This window comes from Pipra filicauda, unplaced genomic scaffold (assembly GCF_003945595.2).
Source record: "Pipra filicauda isolate LSUMZ 115617 unplaced genomic scaffold, ASM394559v2 scaffold343_size770392_pilon, whole genome shotgun sequence".
Classification (NCBI taxonomy): Eukaryota; Metazoa; Chordata; class Aves; order Passeriformes; family Pipridae; genus Pipra; species Pipra filicauda.
The window spans coordinates 266,754-291,513 of NW_024104469.1; the positions used below are offsets into that span (position 1 = coordinate 266,754).

Here is a 24,760-nt window from a genome sequence, read left to right on the forward strand (position 1 = left end):
GGCTGCCAAGGTCTCTTCCAGCGCTCCTCACTCCAATCCTGCTGGCATCCCTGAGCCCCTGCAGCACAACTTCAGACTCTCATCCCTGTCCAGTTCAGTCTTAGCATGCTGGCAAAAAGCAAATATGCCCTGCTTTCTGAGCAGCAGAGCTGTGGCCTCAGTCCTTGCCTGTGTGTGTTGATTCAAGAAGAAGATGTAGCTCTCCCTGGCTTGGGGACTTCACCACCAGAAGGTTTATAGGGGCCAAACCAGCATGGACCAAGCCAGCATGGACCTGCCTATGCTGATGTCCAACCCCTTGCATGGGTGCTGCAGAGCACAGACCTCTAGAGGAGCAGGTTTGGGCTAATAAGGGATGCAGTCTTCATGTTTCAAGCAAGACCCTGTGAAACCTGTTTCCCGGTGCTATTGAGGAGGATACTGAAGCTCCTGCAGCCAGATATCCTCCAAAATCTCTACTAGCAGAGACCAGGCTCCTTAGGCTTGGCAAGGCTTGGAAATGCCTTGCTGCTTCATGTCTGCTCTGCCATGGGCATCCAGCTGACAGAGGAAGTCTGGACAACAAGTTCTGTCCTCCCTTTTCTTTTTGTTTTGCTCTGGATGGCACATGACTATGCCTCAGTCTGAATTTAAATACTAGCATGCTTTTTTCTGACCTGGAGCTTTACATCTTAAGGGGTGTTGGGTATTTCATAAAGCAACCTGGCCACAGAATCTCCTCAAGACAGAAAGCAGGGTCGTGAGCAAAATCCTGGGTGGGTTGAAGGGCAATGCAGCCCCGCAGACAAAAATAGGAATTGTTGCTAGCATTTGCCTGGATATCACAAACTGAACCTGGAGTGAGGAAGCAAGACCTTCCTAAAGAATTTGGGGTTGTTTGATTGGGGTTGTTTGCTCAGTGTATGGGAGTTTGGTTTTGCTTTTGTGGGGAGTTTTTTGTTTTGTTCTGCATCATTGATAATCTGTTTTTGTGGGTGGAGACTGAGAATTGAAGTGCTGAAACTCAGTGTGACGCCAAGAGTTCCAAACCATCGTAATCACAGCCTAGAGAGACAGAATGAACAGGATCTGCTCCCAAATAGCCTGTTTTGGGTGACCGTAGTTGAGCACTGGGAAGCACCAGAACCACAAGCATCTCCCATCTCCAATCTCCCTTCTTTCTCTGTCTGATCTCTTCTGTCTGTCCCTGGCATGGTACCATCAACTCCATGCCATCTATGGAAAGACACTGCTCAAGTCCTCATTTTAACAGACTCCAGATAAAAATCGCTGTCTTTGGCAGTTCTTTAATAGAAGCAAAGATCCAATTGATTCTTGCAATCTCTCTCTGCGGGGAGTCGGGAAATGCTCAATGCAGAGGAAAGTTGAGTAAAAAGAGGGGGGAAAATTGCATTTCTTATTGTTGGTCCAGGCTTTCCTCCATCTCAGAGGCTGCCCAGGTGTGGATGTGGGATGTGGAAGGTGGGCTTGGGTGTGGCAGCTCAGCTGAGCTTTCTGCCCAGGTGGCACTGGTGTCCCTGAGGAATAGTCCGGGGGCAATGTTCCTCTGCAATCTCTGCCATGGGGATTCAGGCCCCCTCCTGCCCTGCTGGGCTTTCTTACGGTGCCAGTTTTGAAGACGTGTGGTGCTTATTAGTATGCTGCTCTTTGTGTTGGCTTTTATCACTGCTGGAGCAGATGGCTGGTCTTGGACTGCTGCCCTCTACTTGAAATAAAACTGATTACAGTGGTGGGGGTTTTGAGGACAGGTACGTCCTCAAACGTTGGAAACATCCCCTTCAAGGCTCCAAGTGGGAAGAGGGGATGGGCAGCAGCAGCATGGCCCCACAGTGGATGTGGCACCGAGGGCTGTTGGTAGGCAGAGTCACTGGAGAGGTTTCCATCAGTGTACTTGTCCAGTGCTCTCCTGACATTGTGCTCCTGCCTGTCCCTAGGCTGCGGAGGAATCATAACACCCAGCATGTGTCCCTTGTCCTACCAGGGACAGGGGTGGACTGCAGTCTTGCTGCTTTAGGGCTTCCTGGTCAGTTTGAAGAGCTGCAAGGTGTGGTTTGAGAGGAGAGGACTCTACCTTGCTCCTGGAGCAGAAATCCCCCAGCCCCTGGAGCTACAGGGTGAAGACCTCACTGCTGGGAGTCTTGGGACCCTGCTGGCCTTTCCACAGCTCCCTGCCCTGGTGGGAGCATGTCACTGTGATCCATGGGAGCAAGAAACTACCTGTCCTGGGTGCCAGCTTGCCAGTCAGGCAGGTTCCCAAGGAGCCTCAGCCATTTCATGAGTTGCTTGTTCCTACCCAAACCATCCCAGCTCCCCCTGGAGCTCCTAAATTCTGCAGTACCCCCTGCAAAGTAGCTCTCATTTTATCTGGGTTGATGCTCCCTCCAGAGGAGCTGCTTTCTTCATTCTCATGAATATGGGGAGCAGCTTTTTTCACTGCTTTTCTCACTGAAGACACCCTACCTGTGACATGCAGGGAAAGTGGAGCAACCCCAGGCTTCAGCGGCTGTGTTGGAGCCAAGAGCCCTACAAGTCTACAGCTGCCTTCAGGGGCACATCTTCCACCAAAACAGCTGGGAAATTTTGTGAGGACCATCCCTCCACCTTTTGTCCCTCACTTAGACCACAAGGGCAGGAGGGTCTGTGCAGCCGCCCAGGGATCCAGTGGGTGCTGGAATGGCAGAGACACAGTGATGGAGGAGCTTTGCCATGGGGGGCTCCTTCCTCCAGGGCATCCTCTTGCTTGGGGTCTCCCGTTCATTACCGGAAAGGGAGAAGGTGGAGGGAGGAAAGTCACAGTCCATGAGAGCCATGAGTGAATTAATTTCAGCTGGCCTCAGTCCTCCCTGTGGTGCTTGTGGACCAGGAGGGCAGCGCTAATTGCTCTATTGGCAGTGGGGGTTTAAATTAGATTTAAGAAAGCTTTCCAGGCAGCAGGGATTCTGTCTCTGCAGGTAAGGCTTTCTGATAGCACGTATTAAGGAGATGATAAAGCCCCTCTCTTCTCTCTTCCTCTTAAGCACAAAGTGGAGTTTAATGCTGACAGGGCACTGTAGGGCGAGAAGGTTTCAGGGCTGTTAGCAAGTGTCTGACATTAAGTGACAACTACTTTTTCCTCTCCTTTCCATTGCCTTGCTGCCAGGGGTGATCTGAAAGGAGGAGACAGCACTCGGTGCTTTCAGATGCTCAAGCACTGCTCCCAGGGCTGCCCTCCTTCACACAGTGCTGCCCAGGAGTGGTGCAATCCCTAGGGAACAGGGGCTGGCGGGTGTCCTGCCCACTGTGGTGCTTCACTGCTCACCCTGGAATCATGGGCTGCCCTTTGGGAAGGCTGGCATCTCTCTGGAGGCACCCTGTATCCCCAGGGCCAGGGGAAGCTGTGTCAGGATCTCTGGCAAAGGGCTAGGCTGAGGAATCAAGGGTGGATTTGGTAAGGGTGTTTCTCCTTTGATAATGCTGGGGCCCAGGAGGTGTCTGCTTCAAGTGCGTCCAGTGCAGGGGCACTGTGATGGCTACAGTCAGCATCTGCATTACAGGTGTAGCATCACACCTCTGGAAGAGGCAGATTGTGGCCTCTCCTGCAGGATAGGTGGGCTGTACTGTAGTGTCTACAGTCAGCACCTGCAGTACAGGTGTACAGTACCACCTACACTCAGCATCTCTGGTACAGGTGTGCTGCAGTCACTCTTTGCAGGACAGGTGTAGCAGAGCACTTGTAGTTGGTGTGTGCAGTACAGGTGTGCTGTAGCAGCTATAGTCAGTGTCTGCAGTACAGGGGTACCATGACATCCACAGCTGGTGTCTGCAGTAGAGGTTGTACCATGATATCGACAGTTGCTGTCTGCTGTACAGTCACAGCGCAGTGTCTGCCCTAGGTACCTGCAGAGTTCTAGGCTCTGGGCAAGGCTGCAGGGGAAGGAAATGGCTAAACAGAGTTTGTTTTCCCTCAGTTCACCATTTCAGAGCCAGTCCTTATAACAGCACCTACTGGGGAATTGCCTGACAGCAGACTTTGTCATGGAAATATTAGGTTTTGAAACTACCACTTTTCTATTGTGGGAGCCACCCACTTCCAGAGTGAGGTTTTATTTATTTGTCATTGCTGAGAGTGAGCTGAGAGTGGCAGGTGAGAGTTGTGGTGGGAGGCTGCATCCCTCCCTAGCCAGGGATAGCCCTGCCCTGGAGCTGCTGTTTCCAGCTGCCAGTTGGTACCCCATTATCAGTGAGCATCCCCAAGGCTTTGGAGATTATACTGAAGCAGAGCTGAAAAGGATCCATCTCGCTGCCTGCTCAGAAGAGGACACTGGAACTGTTCAGCAGATAGTGGCATCCTGCTTTTTCCCTGGGTAAACAATCCTCTTCACTCTTGCTGCCCCCCTTGGGACTGTCCTCGCCCCATCACACAACAGCACTTAATGTCACACCGCTGTGCCCCTTCAGTTCTGATCTGGCTCAGGGAACAGGCAACTGGAAAGAAGTTTTGTTTAGACTGAGAGCTGCTGGAGGGGACCATATTCATGTCTATGTTGAGTTGTCTTCTGCTAAGAGAGACCATGACTGATGTCCTCATTACCCTTGGTGTAGAGGACAAGGTAGGGAAAGATCAACTATTTGCTCTCTCCCCAGACAAGAAGCTGGGGACAGGGAGGATAGCTCCAGAGCTGCTGGTCCACCATATCACATGTGTCCCCTCACATCCCTTCCTCCTGCCCAGGCTTCTCTTTCCTCTCCACGAACAAGAAATTATTCATTACAGGGGAAAAATCTTCCTTTTCCGCAAAAGACTGAGTTTCCTGCTGCTGAGTTTGCTGTGTAATAAATGTGGTTCCCCTCCATCACCTCTCAACTGATCCCTGCTGGCGTGGGGACACAGCCCAGGGAGCTGCACACCTGGTGAGCTGCTGCTCACTGGCCCATGCACCCACATGCTGGGATTCTGGCTTGTGCTAGAGAAACAGTTAAATGAGCAAATACAGCAAATGGAAATTTGCATTAGAAGCATCTGCAGAAATTGTGAAGGTTTTGTTATGTGCTTGAAAAAAAAAATCAGCATGGCTTTGGGCAAAACAGTCAAACAAAGCAAATACTGCATGGAAAATTGCAATTCAAGTGAGAAAAAGTTGGTTTTCTGGATAGATTTTTTGTATTAAAATAGCTCCAGCTTCTGCTTTGTCACAGGGCTCATCCTTGAGAAGAAATGAGGTTTTGCAGGGTAAAAGCAGCTGAGTGGTGGGCTCCCTGAGCCGTCACTGGAAGTTTCTGCCTGTGTCCTGGCTGTGCTACAAAGTCCCCAGGGACCTCATCTGGGTCCCTCTGCTCTCTCTTTCCTACATGTATCCAAACAACATCACCCTGGAGATTATCAGTGCTTCAGGACAGGAACCATTCCTTGCCACATTCCTTGCCAGTGCCTGTCTCGGCGCTGGTCCAGCCTTAGGTGAGACTGCCGAGCACATCGGCGGGAGCAGGAGCGATTATTTTAACAGCTAGTAAGATGAGGAACAGCAAGAGAGGGCAGTAGGTGGCTTTGCTCCCTGGCAGGACCAAGAGGTAGAGTGTAATGGCTGGTTATGTATTTGCACTGAGCCAAACCAAAGGCTACATCAAGCAGATCTCATGCTCTTCAAAGAACAGGCTGGTTGCTGGGGGGTCTGTCCTACCTCCTGTCATTGCCACTGTCCCCAGAAATGGGGTGGCTACACTAGCTGGAGTCACCTGGGCTGTGGTGAAGGGAGGCTCTGGCCCCTGGTTTCTTGCCTGCTTCAATTTCTGGTGCCACCCACCAGCCTTCCAGGGCTGTAGGAATGGAATATTCAGTAGGAAGTAAATTTGGGAGTAAACAGGGAGTCAGATCCTGGTTTGCAGGTAGCTCCCAAGCTGCTCAGGGCCCCACATGCCAGCAGTGCCCCAGGATGTGGCACTGCCACCTGCCTCAGGTTCCAGCTATCACCTGCTCCCCAGGCTACCACTTGTGATGCAGCCAGAGCACAGACAGGGTGACAGAGGGGGAACCATGCTATGGGCATTGAGGGGACACATGGAGCAGCCAGAGTGGAGAGCAGGCACAAGAGGAGCAGGAGAGAAGAAGCAGAGGGAATGATAAGGATGTTGTAATTAGCGCTTAGTGCTCCTTGCCCAGAGCTTTCAGAAGAAGGTCACCTTCATTATCTCTGTTTTACAGGTGGGGAAACTGAGGCATGGGGGAGGCAATGAGAGTGATTTGCTCAAGGTGACTCGGGAGAGCTGGGAGCAGGGTCTGTGGTTGGCATGTCCATGCTGTGCAGCTGCAGCACACTGGGAATGGCTCTCACTGCCATTCCTCCCAGCCCAAACCCAACACTGCAAATTCAGCAGTGGGTCCCTTCTCTGCCCGTCTCCAGGCTCTCCCTCTCAGACCCACCACCCCCCACAGCATCCCTGCCCCTGAGAGGCATTTGAGGTCAGGCTGGTCCAGCTGCACCCCAAAATCTGCTCATGATATCCCTCCCAGCTGCTCTTACCTTTCCCTCCAGCCCTGCAAAGGCTCACGATGTCCTGCTGCGAACCCGAGGCCATCTGGGCTCCTACAACAGTGCTGGGTAATCGAATATGTTCTGGTGGATTTTTTTTTCTCTCGCCAATACAGCTCCCCCTTTATTTAGGTTTAAATGGATGCCATCTGGCTAATGAGCCCATACTCATGTTCTAGATTAAACCACAATCCTGTGCATGTTACCGATACGGCACTGGAGATTAGAGAGGTTTAAATGGTTTTGAAGGTGTAATTTGCTTTTCATGCATGGTGCTATTTACCTCCTGGCGGGTGGGCTGGCATCCCCACTGCTGTCCCCAGCGGCTCCCTCCCAGCTCTGGTCTCCTCTACCAGCCCTGGCTGCAAGAACAGGAGAGCTTGGGCATCTCCAAGCTTGGCAGGGCTGTGCAGGACATCTTGTGGTTGTTGCTGCCATTTGCCCACTCCTGGGGGGACTTGCTGGTGCAAGGAGAATGTCTTCATTGCCTGCTTTCTTAGCTGTCGCCTCCTCCACACCTCCCTTCACCACAGCATCCCCTGGGACATGGCACAGCTCACTGGGATGGAGATGCCTCTCTTCTGGCCCAGAAAGGTGGGAAATGACTGTGCCCATATTGACAGGAGGTGGCTGAGGCAGCATGCCACATCTGTTGGTCACTCTGAAGATATGGAAGAGGGTTATGCTGTCCCTGCCATGCCCAGAAGTGTGGCTGCTGTTGCATCGGGCTGGTGGGCAGCACCAAAACAGGCCACACTGGAGTGGCAGCAGCTGCCTGTGCTGAGATCTGCATCTTGCACATCCTAAGCACCAACTGCTGCTGTGAACTACTTGGGTGTGCTCTCATCTCTTCAATTATCTTCTTGCAGGCAGTGTCGGCTCCTAAGATGATGCTGCAGCTGCCAAGGAGAGCCCAGCACTAGGGTTTGACTTTCTTAAGAGAAATGCTGAAAATGAGATGAGGAGGGCACAGCATTTGTGCAAGGCATATCATCATCTCCAGGCACCTGCCTGTGCTGGCAGCTCCCATGGAAGTGCCACAGGCTATTGAATGATGAAGCACGTGCCAGCAAAATGCCTCATTTTGCAGCGAGTTCCCCTGTGGCCGAGGTGAAGTCTGGCTCTATGACCGTCTCCCTGCTGTCCCATCACATCCTTTGGCTGCGCGGGAGGGACGGGCTCTCAGCACTGGAGTCTCCTGGGGGCCAACCCTGACTGCTCCTGCCTGTGTTTGCTTCCACAGATGGCTAATCCTGTCCCGTCAGCCTGCTGCATGGTGCTCGCTGCGGTGGTGGTGGTGTACGCCCAGAGGCACAGCCAGCCGGGTGAGTCCTTCGCACCTCCCATACCTTGCGAGTCCTGAAAAATGTGAATGCTTCTCCTCCAGCCTCTCTTCTGTGGGAAGCTGGGTGCACCGTCCAGGTTTGCCTGATGCTACTTTTCTGCATGTTACCACTTTTCTCCTCTCCGTGACGAATGTCTCCTCCAGCCCATCACTATGGGGTTTTGGTATCCTGCATCTTCCCAGCACCTGCTGGTGCTTCTTTCCCTGCCCACACCTTTGTGCGTCCCATGGTGACCCTACAGCCAGCACTGCTTTGGACACCTTCCCCCACCCTTTTCTGGGCACTGCCCTGCACAGCCCACCCATGAAGGGATGAACGGTTGGGAAGAGGCATCAGCATGACAGCCCCAAACCCTGATGCCCTGCCCCATGACCACGATCTCATCCTGCTCTCACCTCCTTGGAGTGACTTGATCCCCATTGCCACCACACATCTGCACCCACCACTAGCTCACTTCTCTCCAGGTTGGCAGAGGATTCAGGGCCTACCTTAGCTGTGACTTTAGACAGACTATATTTTGGAGTCACTGGTAGCATTGGGAGCTGGAGGGCCCCACATGATCATGAGTCTAGGCAGGAAGCAGGAAGGTTATGGGGGATGGTTAGGTTCCGCTGTGGAGTCCAGCCCTGCAAAAATGGGACTAAATGGGGGACTTCCAAAATGTACTGCTTTTCCTGGCAGTCAGCCTGTCTGTAGTTGCTTCTAGTGGATGATAGAGGGGGATTTTGCTGATTAACTCCAGTAAAGACATCTATTTATCTGTGGGCTCTGTGAAATCGAGGAACCCAGCCAGAGTGCCCCACTGACTTGCCCTAAATCCATCTGGGCAGGTTTACATTGCCAAAAGCTTCCAGCTTGGACACAAAGCAGCTGGGACTTGGCAGCACCTCTCTATTGCATGGGGACCACCACTCTTTGGACACAGCGGGAGCTTGCTGGCTGGTATTGCAGGAACATCCCCAGTCCCTTCCCAGAGTTCCTGCTCAAAACATTTGGGTGCTGATCTTGTGTGTGCTGCTTGTGGTGGTGTGACGCTTCCTGCAGAGAAGTAAAGCTGCTCGGCCCTGCTGTGCTTGCAGGACGGCTGCCTGGGAAGCTTTGAAAGACCCAAGACTACCAGAGCATTCTTTGGATGCACCAGGCTGCTTCCTGCTATGCTGCAGGGAAGTCAGCCCACACCTCCACACAGAGCGATGCACAAAACACAGAAATGCCAGGTACTTTAGGGTTACACATGCTGGAAAATTTTTATCTAGGCAGAAACAAATGCTGTTCCCCACCAGTGCTGAGCAGAGTCATGCATTTTGCCACTGACAGCAGCGTATTGGCACAGAGCTGCAGTGACAGTCACCTTCTACTCTGTGATCCAGCAGGATTCAGGGATTTGGCAGCATAGCCTCCCCTGGCCTTGTGTCCCTCCTGTTTCCCTTGCCTGCCTGTGCCTGGAAGGGAGCTTTGCAAATGGGGTTTGCAAAGTGAGGCAGGGCTTTTCCCATCTGCAAGAGCCAGAGAGAGTGCTCTGCTCTGAGGGACATAAAAAGGAGACAGGGCTAGAGGAAGGCTAGTAGGGCACTTCCAGGTCTGTCCTCAATCTGTTCTCCAGAGGCACTGCATGTCCATCCTGGGCACCTCTCTGAAACACTGAGGGGATGCTCTGGGCAGGGGCTTTGGAGCAGCAGGTTTCCTGCCCATCCCAGCATGGCTGGCTTGGAGAGGCTGCACACGTGCGGGTCAAGCTGGGGAGTGTCTGCCCCCGTTTGAGACCCGAGGGTTGTGCTCTGTGCCCCCCACCCAGAGCTCACCCCCTGCTGTGCTGCAGCCTCTCCTCACCAGCCAACCCCAGGGTTCATCTCCCACCAGCAGGGCCCTCGGGCTGGAAAAGCACAGCAGGAATGGGGTGGGAGGATGCATTAATCCCACTGGTGGCAGGGACTGGGTGGAATAGGGGGAAGATGCTGGCATAAAGTCCATTTATCATGCACTTGAGGCACGTTCGACTTTAATAGCTCATGAAGCACTTTAAGAGATGCATTAGCACTGAATACTTGAGTGAGGAGGATGTGACAAGCTGTTAAGTGAGCACGAGCACTTTGAGCCTGGCCACCCGCTCCTGGCTCTCATGTGCACCCTGGTGATTACTGGAGCGTCCTGCAAAGTGCCACATGAATTAATAAAAGCAGCATCAGGCTTGGTGAAGGTGAGGCTGCTTGTGCATTAACCCCTCTGCTGCTCGTCTTTGGTCCTTCTCCTTGAAGCCAGCAGAGCAAAGGGTGCATCTGGCCAGGATGTGGAAGCTCAGGATGATCGCCTATGTTGGCGGAAGGGAGTGGAGGGGCTCAGAGGTCAGCAGATTTGGGGTACACTTCCTCCCAAGGGTCGCAGTGCTCCTTTGCTTTGCATCCATGGCAGGTTGCTAAGGTTTTGCCTTCACCACCTCACTGGGCACTGCCACTTCCAGCTACCCATGGGGGGTGGGCACTGTGTGGTGGGAGACCAGAAATATCCAGCAGGGCAGCCCCAGAGGGTTGCTCAGAGGCTGGCACTAATGTCCTGGCTCGGGCAAAGGGGTTTGGGTGTCCTGTTGCAGGGAAGGGCAACAGGAGGGGCAGTGAAAGAGAGTGTTCTTGAGTGACTCTCCCATGGCACAGTACCTTGTGTTATCCTGACTGGGGGGGCATGTGGATAGGACAGAATGCCTGGCTGCGGGCAGGGGTGCCACCTCCCAGAAGAAACATCTCTGATTTCTTGGCTCGTGTCTTTATGCCCAGAACAGCTCAAACCATTGAATCGGGATTGCTACCATCCCACCTCCACCGAGGGGTCTTTGGTTCTGTGTTTTGGAGCAGCCGGGTTGAACCGCGGGTGCCGCTGGTGCTGCCACTGGCCAGGAGCTGCACCGTGCACTCACTGCTAATCCTATTGCCACTAAACCCCTCACCCCATGCCACTCAGCCCCTCACACTGGGTGGCTCTGGCAGGCCCCTGTGGCGTGCTCGGCATGGGTGGGATCACTGCTTGCTCCATCAAACACACAATCTTACCAGCCCTGCCAGTGGCACCAAGTCGTTCTGAACAGCCACCTCAGGCTCTTTGTTCAGCTGAGGAAAAGGTGATGCACTGGGTGAAGCTGGAAGCGGGATAAAAAGAGATGAGGTTTACAGGCACTAGCTGTCAGAATATGTTTGTTTGACCCTCCTGCCAGACTCACAGAGCAAGTGGTCCAGGGGTGTCATCCCCAGTGCACGAATAAGCAGCTTTGGATGGGGCTGCCAGATTGGGCCAGGCTGCCTCCAGAGACAGGCATTGCCCTGGGCAGAGCTGTTCACATCTACACAGATCCAGCCAGCATGGAGGGATGGACAGGAGCTGCAGGAAGTACGGGAGACATCAGAGGAGGCACAACAGGCTGAAGACCATAGGGGGGAACCTAGTATTCTCCACATAGAATCACAGAATCACAGAATGGTTTAGGTTGGAAGGGGCCTTAAAGATCATCAAGTTCCAACCCCCCTGCCATGGACAGCGACACCTTCTCTAGACCAGTTTATTCGAAGCCCCATTCAACGTGGCCTTGAACACTTCCAGGGATGGGGCATCCACAGCTTCTCTGAGCAACCTGTGCCATGGCCTCACCACCTTCAAGGTGACGAACTTCTTCCTAATATCTAATCTAAACCTACCCTCCATCACTTAAAAGCCATTACCCCTTGTGCTGTCACTACATGTCCTTGTGAAAAGTCACTTTTCCACATCTCTTGTAGCCCATTTAGGTACTGGAAGGTGCTGTAAGGTCATCCCAGAGCCTTCTCTTCTCCAGGCTAAACTATACCAATTTTCTCAGCCTTTCCTCATAGGAGAGGTGTTGTAGCTCTCTAATCATCTTCCTATTATTGTGGATAGCTCAGTTTTCCTTCCTGTGTTTTGTTCTCCAGGCAGTAGTTGCTGCCAATTTATTTCAGAATAGAGGAAGGTGATGGGGAAAGCTCAGCAGAGCACCAATGCAGTGCTGCCTGCTGTGATACTCACACCTTTGATTGTCCAAGATCTCCTTTGTGTGAGAGCAGAGCTGGCAGGGGTCCCTCTCCCTAACAGGGCTTGGGTACCCTTAAAGGAAAGGAAGAGGTCACAGCATGAGCCCTGGAGCTTTACCAAAGCCCTTACATGGGAAGTGTGTACATAGTGGAGATGCCTAACTACACATCATGCTATAAAGTGTAGAGGCATGGGTGATTTCAGCTTTTCTACTGAATGCCATGCCTGCCTACTGTTGGAATCATCTTTTTCTCTTAGACCCAAAGGCTACAGGAGTCCTGGAAAGAGAGAACTCTGTTTCCCCAGACTCCTGCCATGACCTAGGCATCTTCCCCATCCATCAGCTCTGCCAGAGTTATGTCCACAACTGTCCCAGATTGAGATTTCTTTGCTTTTAAAAGAGGAGTAATTCTGCTTTATTGATCCTCTCCTTGCTGAATTAACTCATGTTTAAACAATAATTATGTTTTCACCCAAGAGAGGAGACAAAGAGATAAAAGTCTCTGGAAATGAATGCATTTCAGATGCCACATGCCTGGTTTAATTTATTGATAGGTGCAGAAGCTCCTATCTCCTCTCTTTCTCAGCAGCGACAAGCAATTAGCCCCCATCATTCCTCAGCCGAGGAAAAGAGAGATTTTGTTTCATTACTTTCCCTTCTCTCTTGCTCTCTTAAGCCCTGACACTAATCTTTTGCAGTCAGTTCTGCTGCAAAGCCTCCCGAGAGCTCCAGTTTGCATGTGCCTCGTTAGAAATGCTGCCCACATTTCAGCTAAGACAAAGCCTGGACCAGTAAATAGCCTTCAAAATGAACAGCAAAGCCATGCAAATTGGCTTTTTGAAGAGAAACCAGCTGTAGATATGTTCATCTCTCCCCTCCTCACATTGTCCAGCTTTCTCTGTGTGGCAATTGCAGGCTGACAGGGATGTGACCAGCTCTTTCTGGACTCTGCCTCCTCCACATCACTCAGTCCATGCCAGGGAATGCCATCTGCCTGGCATGCTTAAACTGGTTGCTTTGCTTTTGTTGGTGGTCTCTGGATTTTCTGTGCAGGAGATGGTTTGGACATTCACACAGGACTGTGTGTTTTGTTTGTAGACATCTGTGTAGGTTTTGGTTGTTATGCAAATACAGTTCAATTTAGGTGCCTGGATTCAAGAGGTGTGATGAGGTACCTAGGTCTTGAAGTTTGATCTTGTGCCCATGGGCACACAGGGGAGATATGCATCCAACCTAAGATGGCTCTGCAGGAATACTGTCTACAAATATATATTCAGAAGGTTCTCTTCTCTCTTTGCTCTCTCCTTTCTCCTCTCCTCTCCCTCATGGCACTATCAGTGTCCTTCAGTCATGCATTAAGTGACATGACTAACATCTGTCATTTGTTGTTTGTTTGTCCATGCATTCCCCAGGGCGAGATGCGTGTGCAACAGAGTGATCTAGAATTTTTGTAATTGCCAGGGCACAGGCAGTTGCTGAGGAAGGCAAGGTCAAAGGGACTGCACTGAGCAGCCGGCTGGGAGGCTGGAGATGGTGCCTGCTTCCCACAAAGCCTCCTTTCAGGCTCAGGCTGGAGCCAGTACAGGAAAAAGCTCTGTCTTCTTATTGTACAGCACCTTCCCACCTCCTGTGACACCTGCTTATGTCTCTGGCCAAGTTTTGCTCTCAGCACAGTGCACTGGCACTTCATCTCTGGGTGGCTCCTGCCAAGGCCTTATCAGCGTTGTCCTCCCCAGGACACCGTCCTACATTCTGTGAGTCTGACCTACATTCCTCCACTGCAGATGAATGGACTTGTGTTTGGCTGCGTAAAACACATGCTCTTGCCGAGGGAGGGCTCGTATTTTAACTACTCCAGAGCTCTGTGTGTGACAGACTCATCCTTTCCATTATATACATCAGCTTTTGTGTCACCAGCAAACTTTGCCAGCAACAGTTTTATGTTGCCTTCAAGATAATTGATAAGACGAGTGATTAGCAATTGGCCAAGAACAGATCCCTGCGGGGCCATACTGGGAACACCCTCCTGCAATGATGATTCCCCATTAACAATTAATTCCCCATTAGCAATTACATTTTTTAATCCTTCCTGTTATAACTCTGGATGTTCTCATTATCCAGCTGGCTGAAAATACCAGCCTCGCTCCAAACTGCAGTCCCATTCAGCAGAGCCTGCTTAAATCATTCTGAAGGCTGCCGTTCAAGGGCAGGCATCTGCTCTTTGCCTCCTTTGCCTTGCTCATTGCTGCTCACAGCTAAGCCGAGCCCAAGTTTGTGGCCATCCACTGGGGATCAGCACTGTCCTAGTGGAATTGCTGCATCTGCTGGGGGCCAATCTGCTGGCCCATCCCCATGCTGGCCAGAGGTGCGACCTGGCTGTAGTTCAACTTGCCCTCTGATGCCTTTCCAAGGAAGGTCCATCATCTCCATCCCTGAGCATTCATTACTGTGATGGTTTTCCCACTGCCTCCCCATCTTCCCTGCCAACTCACAGCTGCAGGGAAGCAGCAGAGACAGCAACCCACCCCACCTGCAGCGACACCCCTGCTGCAACCCATTAAGTTCTGCTGCATGCTGTTAGGGTGTTTAAGAGCCCATCAAGGTCTGAGGTTCCCCTTGCTGCTCTGATCTTCCCCTACTGCTTCCCTGCCCTACACGGTGAAGGTGAGTCTGTCTAAGAAGAACAACCCCAGACCCAAACAGGCACAAACATCTGCATGCTCCCCTTTTCTTTTCTACCCCTCCGTCTGTCCCTGAGCACCTGGCTTTTTTTTTTCCTCCCAGCACAGGATGCATCTCCCAAAAGCTTCCCTGTCTGCAAAATGAAAGAAAACAGCAAAAATAGCCCCAGGTCCTGGAACAACTTTTTCTATTACTGGACATCCCTCTGAGCTCAAGTAGATTTCCTGCCCAGACACAGAGTGAATTATGGCCAAGCTCTCGGCAGCTGACCTTGTGGTCAGCCAGAGCACAGGCTTGCTAATAAATGTGGTCAGCCCCTACCGCAAACAGCCTATTTTTAGTGCCTGTGTTTCCTTGCCCACTGCCTCATCACTCCACAGGTTCCAGAGCCCAGCATTCCCTGGGGGTCCAGTCAGCAATGCAGAACAGCCCCATAGGAGCACATCCCAGGCTTGCTTCTCCCTCCTGGGAGGTGGGAAATCAAGAGGGTTGATTTCCAATGCAGTGTCTGTCAGTTTTTCACCACAGAAATTTGCTGGTGCATGGAGCAGTGTGGCCTGCCTTGCTGGGACACGTAGGAGCACAGCTCATGCCTCTCAGACAGGGAATGGAGATCTCACAGCTCTCACCTTGGGTCTGGGTTTGGAAAAGAGCCACAGGTCAGCATGAGACTGATGACTGATGTCCTGTTGTGCAAAGTGCTGTTGAATGCAGGAGGTGAGATGTTCTTGAAGTACAAGTGGGGAAGAGAGTAGAAGAAGAGAAAGAAAAATAGAGGGTGTGTCATTTAGACAAGAGGAAACACAGCTTGATGGTTCAGGGCTTTGAAGACTTGCTTTTTGCAAGTTACCAAAGTTTGGAGATATGCAGAGGGCATTGCAAAAGAGCCGCATGCTTTTGTTGTACAAGTCTGGCTGGAGGCATTTCAACTGAATTTACCCCTTCCTGGAAATGGGAGAAGTTGTTTGAAATACAGCTGATGAAGTCCTGGAGGATAGCAGGGTTCTGTCCTACATGAGCCGTCCAGGAGTTTGGAAGGAAACCTACTGGCAATACCTGTGATGCTACAAAAATAGGAACCTTCCATCAGTTGCAGGTCCTGGGTATTGAAGCAGATCACAAATCTCGGGGGGGGGGAAGAAAAAAGAAAATAGAACTAAAAAGTGTGCATCTGTCAAGCTTTGGGCAAGCCTTTGATCCCACAAAACTGGTGAAAATAGTTCACATCTGTGGTGAGAAGAGGAAACTGCCGGGAGGATCGCAGTCTGCCAGGATTCATTAGTTCTGCCAGTGGCAAGGAAAAACATGTCTCAGTAGTCTCTTAGACTTCATTACACACCAACAGGCAGTGAAGGAAGAGGAATGGGATTTGTAGTCCATCCAGACACCTAGAGAAGCTTTGAGTGGAGAGTTACTGCTGCCATAGGGCAATGCGGCCACAACCTATGGGCAGGAGTCAGGCCCTCTCTGCCTGTGTAGATGTGCTGAGAGGGCAGCATGGGATGGGGAGCAGCACTCAGTTCGTGGAGCATCTGCATAAGCTAGAGGGTCCTTGCCAATAAACCCGTGTTGAAACCCACTGCCAAGCAAGCCCTGCTTATTGCGGAGAGGCTGAGAGGAAGGGTTGGGATTTCCTTCTTGGGGTGGCATCGTCCTGCTGTGTGGAGCAGGAGCTTTGCTTCCTCTGCTGACACCTGATTGTAAATTGCCACAGCAGCTGGGGGCCCCCAAATGCTAAAGGAAGCAAAAGTCTCATTTGCACTGATTTTCAGACCCTGGGAAGCTGAGGTGTAGCCTAGCACCCAGGGAATAGCCATGGGCCTTGCTCATTACGTGAGCTCTGGCTGCTGAAGAAGGGCCATGTTCTGTCCTAGCACTGAACTCCTTTTAGTGTAGGAGGAAGCAATCCTCGTCCTGCTTTTACATTCTCAAATGCTTCCAGAAATGGAAGATCTCATAAAACAAGTGACAGCTGGAGTGGAAACCTTTAGTGCTTCAGGGGTTTGGCTTCAACTAGCCTCCAAAAGCTCAGAAAGGTCTCACCTCAGAAGTTGCATGTGGCCATCCCAGGGAGCCAGTCATCTCACGTTTCCAGAGCAGCCTTGCCCCAGCCAACTTGTTCAGAGACGTGTCTCCAACAGAACTTGGACTGAAGGTGCCACTCATTAGTTATCTGATTTGAAGGATTTCCAGTGTCTGAAGTCCTGGATCATAGGCTACTCTGGGACTGCAAAGGCAATCTCCTGTCAAGCTGAAAGAGCAAAGTGCTGCTGCTCTGTGGGCAGCTCCGGGCACCACTTGCAGGAGCCCACAGCCTGAGCAGAGGGTGCTGCTGATCATCCCCAGAACATGTTCCAGTAGCTATGTGTAGCAGAAGCCAGGACCAAAGGGCAAGTGGGGCCAGGACTGAGACATTCAGGTCCTGCATATCCATCTGTAGTGTTGGGCATGGAGTCACTCACTGCTGTCTTCAGTCCACCTATGACAAATCTGGGAGCAAGCAAAGTCCTGCATAATGGGAGCAAAGCCATGGCAAGACACTGAACACAAATACCTTCATCTTTGCTTTCTGAGGAAAGGATTTTCTGTGGTGGGAACAGAGCAAAGATACCATGAAACATGTTCGAGAGTGCAGATGCTGGGACACAACATGCACAAACCTCTGTTATCAAAGCCTTTGGTGGGGTTAATTTCTATGGGCAGCCAATGTGCTTCTGTGGAAAGGGAAATACCTAATACTCAGATTCCTAATCAGGGTGGAAGATGCTGGAGTGTAAAAAATAAACAGAACAACTTGCAAGGTGTGCAGTCTGTGCTGTGGATGAAAAGAGCATATTTCAGGATAAGCGGTCTTGGGCAGCACTAAATGAAGTGGATCCATGCAGAGAAGCCAATATAATTGAGGCATATTAAAAGGAGAAAGAGAAGAAGGATTGAGGAGAGGCTGTGGCAGACTTGTTACAGAGGGGAAAAGTGATGTGTGTCACCTTGTAATGACTGCTCCAGGAAGGCCCATCAGGTGGAGAAGTGAAGTGAAACCATGAGGCAATTGACAGTGATGGAGGCAGGAGGGGTTACTGCGATATTAGTCCTGTGTGTGGACCATTGATCTCTGGGTGTACAATTTGCTGGGAAAGACTGTTATTTAGGCTCGGCTGATATCAGGTGCTAATTGAAGCTGAGGAGTCTGGAGCCTCATTGCATTGCCTTTCCTTGACTAGAGCCATACTGGGGAGGCTGCTGTTGGGGAAAGGGTTTTGTGGATGTGATTCACAGAAGAGGGTAACACAGCATTTGTCTCCACTCAAGAGACAAGGGGAAGGGGCTAAAAGCTTCTCCTTGCACAGTCGTGCACACCTGTGTGCAGGGAAAGTCCCTGGGAAGACATATTCACCTCTCAGTGCAAAATTCCCTGTGGATGGGGCAAAGCCTCACCTCAGGGTGCACACAGGTGACAGAGCCATGCACTGCCTTACATTCCAGGTTCAACACACTTGACCTTCCTAGCTTTTTTAGCTTGCAAAGCCTGCAGCATTTCCCCCAGAGCAGACTATTGTAGAAAATTTAAGTCATCTGCCGGTAGCCAAGCTTTTCTTAGTTATCTATTCTAGGGCTTTGCAAAACAGCCAGAGGTCTGCAGAGCTGATGCTAGAAAACATTGACCTGCAAGGCTGGGAGACTGTAGGGCATCTGCTGGCCAAGACCTGTGTGCTTTGTAGGCAGAGCAGAGCTGGCACCGTCACACCAAGGAAGCGACTCGGATGCACAAGCTAAAGCAGAGCTGCAGCATATGGCACGTCTTGCTGGATTCCTGCGGTATTTGCTAAGGTGTAATGAGGTGTGCATGTGTGTGCATGAATTCCTGATGTCCAGGCCTTGGGTACGCTGCTGAATAACACAGCTATGCTGGTAGAGAGATGGTGGGGGATGGATGTTTTGCTATTCCAAAGGGTGCTTCTGCTCTCTGGACAAAGGTCCCCTCTGTGCTCCACTGGTCTGTGCTGCTCGCAAGGGGCCACACCTGCTGCCTGCAGGATCCAAACCGAAATAAAGCCAAGGAAGTTGATAAGCATCCCTCACAGAGGTGACAGAGCTGCAGAGGGGGATCAGAGTCTCATCCTGTTGTGAGCAGCACGAGGGCAGGCTCACAACAGCAGTGCCAGCTGAAAATCTGTGTGGTGCAGACTATACACATGGGGGTCTGCTTCTGGGAGCTTGTCCTTGTAGCCCCACATCCATGCATCCGTTCAAGTGAGGACCTTCTCCAAGGCGAGCTCTGCTCATCATCTGAATTGTTTACACTCAAATCTGCTCCCAGGGGGACAGTAAATTGAGCCTGGAGTGTACCCAAGGGGATTCTCCAGCCATAGCCATGAACTTGAGACTTTGTAGGATGAGTCACAGAGAGCCTCTGACTCCAGCCAAGCCACAAGCCCTGGCAGGTTGGGCTCTGCTGTGTCTGTGGCTTGCTTGCACTGTGGTGTGGTTGCTCCAGCTGACAGCATGCTGTGCAAGGGAGAAACTCAGGCTCATGGGAGTGAGAGTGCATCAAATCCAGAAGCTAATGTCTGTCTGTCTAGTCCTTTGCCTGCAATTTGCCATGGGAAACCTCCATGTCTGGCCATAGCTGTGAGCCCCGGGACCTGCCACAATCTGTGCTAGCTTCTGGGACAACTGGAGAGGCTGGGTGCAAAGCATGAAAATCCAGTGATGTTGGTGAGGAGTGGGAAGAGGCTGCTGAGCCCTGCAGGACGTCTGCTCTTAGGATGGGATGTAGCATTACCTGGGATGCAGCAAGGCATCAGTCTGGTAGTCACATATAAGTTCCTGTGCTCAACAGACTTGAAAATTAGTTTTATCTTTGTGGTGGGAAGCACAGGGCCTTGAGTTTGTCTCTTTTTTCCTTTAAGTGAGGGTCCCTCTGTGTGGCATAGGAAAGGGGCAGCTCAGGAGCTTGGATTCCCTACTGGTGCCTCCTCGCTCTTAGAGCATCACACAAGCCCTTTGGCAGGGGTAGGAACCATGGCCACAGGCTCACTTGCCAGTGAGCTGCAGTACTGTTCCCACTGGTGCTCCAGTGAAGTCCATTCACTCTGCTGGAATATTCTCTGTCTCCTTTACCCTCAAGGGGCCTCTCCATCTTCACCCATTAACACCCACCCTTGCCTTCCCCTCTTCCAGTGTCACAGGGCACTAAGAGAAAGGGTATTGCTCCTCCTTGGTCTCGGGAAATGCTTGTGCTCTCTCCCTGGCCACATGCAAGCATCCTCCTTTTAGCCTTGGCCAGGTGTAAAAGCTCTGCCAGCTCCGTGGTTCCTATTGGCAGAGAGCCTTTAGGACTGCCTGCAGGCTGCCTCATTGCTCTTCCCATCGTGTCAGTGGCCCTTTGCTGATTTACAGCTGCAGTGCACTGGGTCTGCCCTGGCACAGGTAATTCCTCTGCCTTTCAGCTCGGAGACAGACATGTCTGTCTGTCTGTCCCTCCTGGCTTGCAAAGAGTTTCTGTTGTTTTCAACACACAGTGCTGGAGACTGATCCTTGCTTTTATGGAGAGTGAGCCCTGAATATTCAGGAAGCAACACTGAACTTGGTGTGACCATGGTTGGCAGGCTCTGGCCCTTAATTAATTAGCATTGATAGTATTTCCAACAGTGGAGGAGGGAGCTGCAGCTCAGGGAAGCACTGAAGTGTTGCAATATAATCACTGCAGCTATTTATATGCTGTTGATCAGTGCTTTTCAAAAGTTACATAGCTGCTGCATTGGCAACATAGGAGACAGAAAGGAAAATCCCTGAGGGGGGAATAGTAACCACATGGGACTTTGGAAGCTGTCATTTTAGAAGAAACATCTGTTTATATGTCTATGCAGGGTTTTGGTTTTTTTCCTTTTCTTTTTATTCATTCATTCATTCATTTATTTATTTATTTATTTTCTGGTTCTTGACATTGTTTTAGCTTGACTCAGTCTTAATAAAGGTGCTGCTCACATCTCCTGCATGGCAGCAGCGTCGGTTAACCCCTGGTCTACCAAAAAGTGCTTTTAAGAAGTGGGAAGTTCCTTGTCTTCCAAGAAATTTGGAGGAGGTTGTGGGGGCGGGGGTGTTGGATCAGTCAGTTTAGGATGGAGGTGTCTACTCAGTGTGAGCAAGGAACCCAGCGGACAGCCTACCTCTGTGTTGGTGAACCATCTTACTCCAGAATTTGGGCAAGTCTGTTCCACTGAGCTGTCTGAGTCCATGGGCTTTTGTATGGATAGTGCATTTCTTTCTCCATATTTTTGCAATTTTATTCTTGTCAGCACAGGAGAGATGGCCCTGGACATCCTTCTATTGATCTATGAGTAGGACTTTGGGACATAAACCCAGAAGGAAAATTTCAGGATTTAGGTAGGCAGAATTAATCCTGTTACATTCTTCATCCTGCCCTAAATCACAGCTCCAGAGTGGAGAACCTCAAAGCAGGAGCCACCACGAGCACATCACAGCTTTTTCTGGTGTTGTTGCCTGATGTTGTGGAATGCTGAACATTGAGTGTCTTTAGTTTGTGCTGTGGCATGGGACAGCTCCCGAGGTTGCCACTTGACAGCCCATTGCCAATTTGGGCTGTGACAGCATGCTAGGAGCCCTGGGCTCTACTGGATTTTCTTTCCCACATAACGCGTATGCATAGACACCTTACCAGGGTGCTGGGAAAGCAGTGCCAGGGCTGGATGAGGGGTGGGAAGTGGGTGTCAGCAGTCAGAGACTTTCAAGTCAAGCCTGGTAGCACGAAGGATTAGTGGATACAGGCTGTTGGGTGATTTAATTGTGTTTTCCTTCCTCCAGTGAGTTTGTGCCGTTTTTCTTAACTTGCTTAGCTCTGAGGAGTTTTTTAGTAACCCTTATTCATGGAAGGCTTTTTGTTTTGGTGCTTCAGAGGGAGCACTGCAGCAGCTGTCTCGTAGTCCTGCAAGCAACCCCTGCAGTGTCTGAGTGCTGGCATCCCCAGGAGGTCCCAGGTGGATAAAAAGGCATCAGCTCAAATTAATTCAGTGCTTTGGGTTTTTGTATTTCAGCAAGGTCAAGAGAGCCCAACCAAACCCTGGTGTCAGTATACCGGGTGCCACAGGATCCTGAGTGAGAGTTAAAATCAGAGCCTGGCTCTGATGCAGTCAACTCCCCCGGGCCAGTCATTTCATCTGCTTTGGGGACTACAGCTCTGCCTGTGTTAGATAGAGAGGATGATACGCTCCTCATTTGTCTCGCTCGTTTGTGTTGTCAGTTCCTTTTTCGGAGAGCTGCATCTTTCTGGGTGCCAGCAAGAAGCAGTGGATGACAGGGTGGCCATCCCTGGGGGGCTGCAGGCAGTGTGGCAGCATGAGTGCTGAGGAAGAGCTCTGTGCTGGGATCCTGCGCTTCCCATGAGGGGCATCTCCGTTGGGAAGCAAAGAGCTTTTACCAATCTGTGCTGAGCAAAGTTGATTGGGAAAATCCTCAGGGGAACCATTTTCTATTGGAAATGAAGTACCATCAACATCTCAATGTTTTACAAAGTTGTATTTCTCTGTCGGGGGGGGGGGTGGCAAGAAGAGAAAAGAAGTTTAAGGGAAGGAAAGGCTGTAGTTTGAATTTTTTGGTATTTTTCAGAAATGGTTAGGTTCATCACTTTTAATTAACATCCTTTTCCCCCTAAAAAAAAAAGTTTTACAAAGCCTTTTGTACAACACAATGTAGAAGTTTTGAAGAAAAAGCCCTAAAAGACATGGAAACCTTTGGTTTCCTTCTGAAGGAAGGAGCTTAGCGCTTCTTTTTTTTTTTTTTTTTCCCCATTAATGAAGAATTTTTGTAAGTTTGAACTTTTGCCCTCACGGGGCCAGAGCAGCATTTTCAACTTCATGGCACCGTGAGCCTTTGCTGGCTGTGGCAGAGCCATGCAGGGTGGCAAGCACTGGAGCCTGGAGCAGCCAGGGCACCTCCTGTCTCCCGTCCCTGCACCGGTGGCTGCTCTCCCGTCGCTGTCTCCTGTGGGCCGGCAGCCCCTCTCCCTGGGTGGGCTGCAGAGGATCCTCTTATTGCTGTTATAGAGGATCCTCTTATTGCTGAATAGAAAAACCAGGTTTTTCTATTCATGGCCTCAAGCTGGAGGTAGGGGAAGAGCCACTTGCTGCCTGTAGCTGCTTTCTGTGTGTGTGTGCATAGATTTGCAATGATTTTTCTCTCCTTAAGGACTTTCTTCTATTTCCCCTCTGGAAGGCAGTGCTTAAGGTTGTCTGCAGGCTCCTGCCTCTGGGCAATTTCCTCCTCATTACTACCCTTTATTCCCTCATCCCTTATCCTCTTCCTCCCTCCTGATAGAGACAGCCTCTCACAGCCGACTCATTTCAGAGATGTTTTTTAACTGCTGAAGCCAAGATTTTTCTCTCTCCCATCACACTTAGTCTGGAAATGGGAGGGGGAAGCAGGTTTTGAGTTTGGTTTGGGATTTTTTTTCAGCAATAAATAATTTCTGGATGCTGAAGAGGCAGGAGAGTAAAGCTGGCGTTAGGCTACATTGAAATACTCCATTTGTTCTGGGAGTCTTTCTTCCCCCCTCCTTCAGAAAGCTTCCCCTAGTGTTTAATTCTAAAGCCAGTCACTATTAATTTTTGTTTTCTTACTTTCCAGAAGAGATTCCTATATTATTTTTGCTTGTCTGGAGATTTCAGTGTACACCAGAATTTTTTTATTTGGCTTTTATTTCTTCTCTGCTTTCTTTTTGCTGGGGTTAAAAGCCCCAGGTCAGTAAGGTACTTAAACACATGCTCAAAGTTAAGGCCTTGCCTAAGTGCTTTGCTGACTTGGAGCCAAAGATATTTTCTCAAGTCCTTTAAATGCTTCAGAACCTGAATTCGAAATGTTTTACAGAAATTCCAGAATTCAAGTGTCTCTTGTGCTAATAATAGTTGTAATTCAGTAGTGCCTTCAGATAACTGGAGGTCTGGACGTGGCGAGCTTCTGTATAGTCTTACTTTCAGAAAATGTTCTTCCCTAAAATCTTCTTCTGCTTCAAACCCAAGAGCTCTCCAGAGAGCAGGGCACATTTATTTGTATTTCAGTCAATGAACATAACTGGCCTTTTACCTGTTGTTTTGCAGTGAGACACTCAAAGCTTTTACATGCTGAAATTTAGGAAATAATGGGCAATTGGTTCAAGTTATACTGAATGAATGTCTGCTCCCGAACTAACATTTGCTCATCATCCCCAATACGGGGAATAAAAAACACACACCAAATTGAGGGCTCTCTGAAACAGCAGCATCAGTAATTGGAGGTTAGAAGATGCTCTGAAAGGCAGTCTGAGCTCCCAAAAGCTGCGCTGCTCTCTGCTTTTGAGAGTTTAGTCAGAGGTATGGCAACAAAAGTGGAATGGGGAGGGAATGGCAGTTGGTAGACAAGCAGGAAAAGCTCGGAGGAGGGGGAGGAAGAGGAGGAGGTGTTTCTAGAAGCAGAGAGGCCACCAACATCAAATAGAAATTACAGGGTGGGTTTTTCTCAGGCTCTGCATGATGAAGCCAGGACCTTTGCCACCAGCAAGCCGGGGGGGGCTGTTTGGGAAATGCTTAACTGCTTAATGAAGAGCAGGTTCTTTGCATTAAGAGAATGAAGAGTTGCTTCACAGGTTTTGGAAAGGGTACTGGACATTGATTCTTAGGGCACCAACAAGGGAGCAGGGCCAGGCAGGAACTGGCTTAGTTCACAATCTTTCAAGGAGTTGCATGCACCCTCCTCTGAAAGTACTCTGTGATGCTGCTGGGAATGGGACCTACCCAGCGGAAAGCTCCTGGCTTACTGTGCTCGTCTTAAAGCTCTCTTTTCAGAGGTGGTGTGACCTCCTGTGAGCTTCTGCACTGTGCTTTGTGGGGATATGAACAGGATGTATCCATCCCGTGATTCTGTGGTATGTCACATCTGTCCGTGCTCATGGCAGGGAGGTTGGACTGATGGTCTTCAAAGGTCCCTTCCAACCCAAAGCATTCCAGGATTCTGTGATCTTCATAAGAAGTCATGCAAAGTCTCTCTCTGTGTGCCCCGAAGCATCATGCATTTTCAGCCCCCTGTTCTCTCATGGATGTACATTTTGCTGCAGGGATCATCCATGTAGTGCACAGAAGTCCCCGTCTCTCCTACCTGCCCAGAGACAACTACAAATGGTTGTGCCACCCTCAATAGCTCTC

General features: G+C 50.5%; 1 protein-coding gene across 7 annotated transcripts in view; it reads left to right on the forward strand.

Moving 5' to 3' along the window:
- CNTFR (ciliary neurotrophic factor receptor) overlaps positions 1–24,760 on the forward strand; it is a 202,381-nt gene that overhangs the window by 109,043 nt on the left and 68,578 nt on the right. For 6 of the 7 annotated variants that reach the window (XM_027722242.2, XM_027722244.2, XM_027722243.2 and 3 more), the window contains one exon: positions 7,750–7,831. In XM_027722242.2, coding sequence (XP_027578043.1) covers positions 7,750–7,831 — 82 coding nt within the window. Of the gene's footprint in view, positions 1–7,473; positions 7,617–7,749; positions 7,832–24,760 lie in introns of those variants that run through there. The other variant, XM_039384257.1, reaches the window with a different exon arrangement.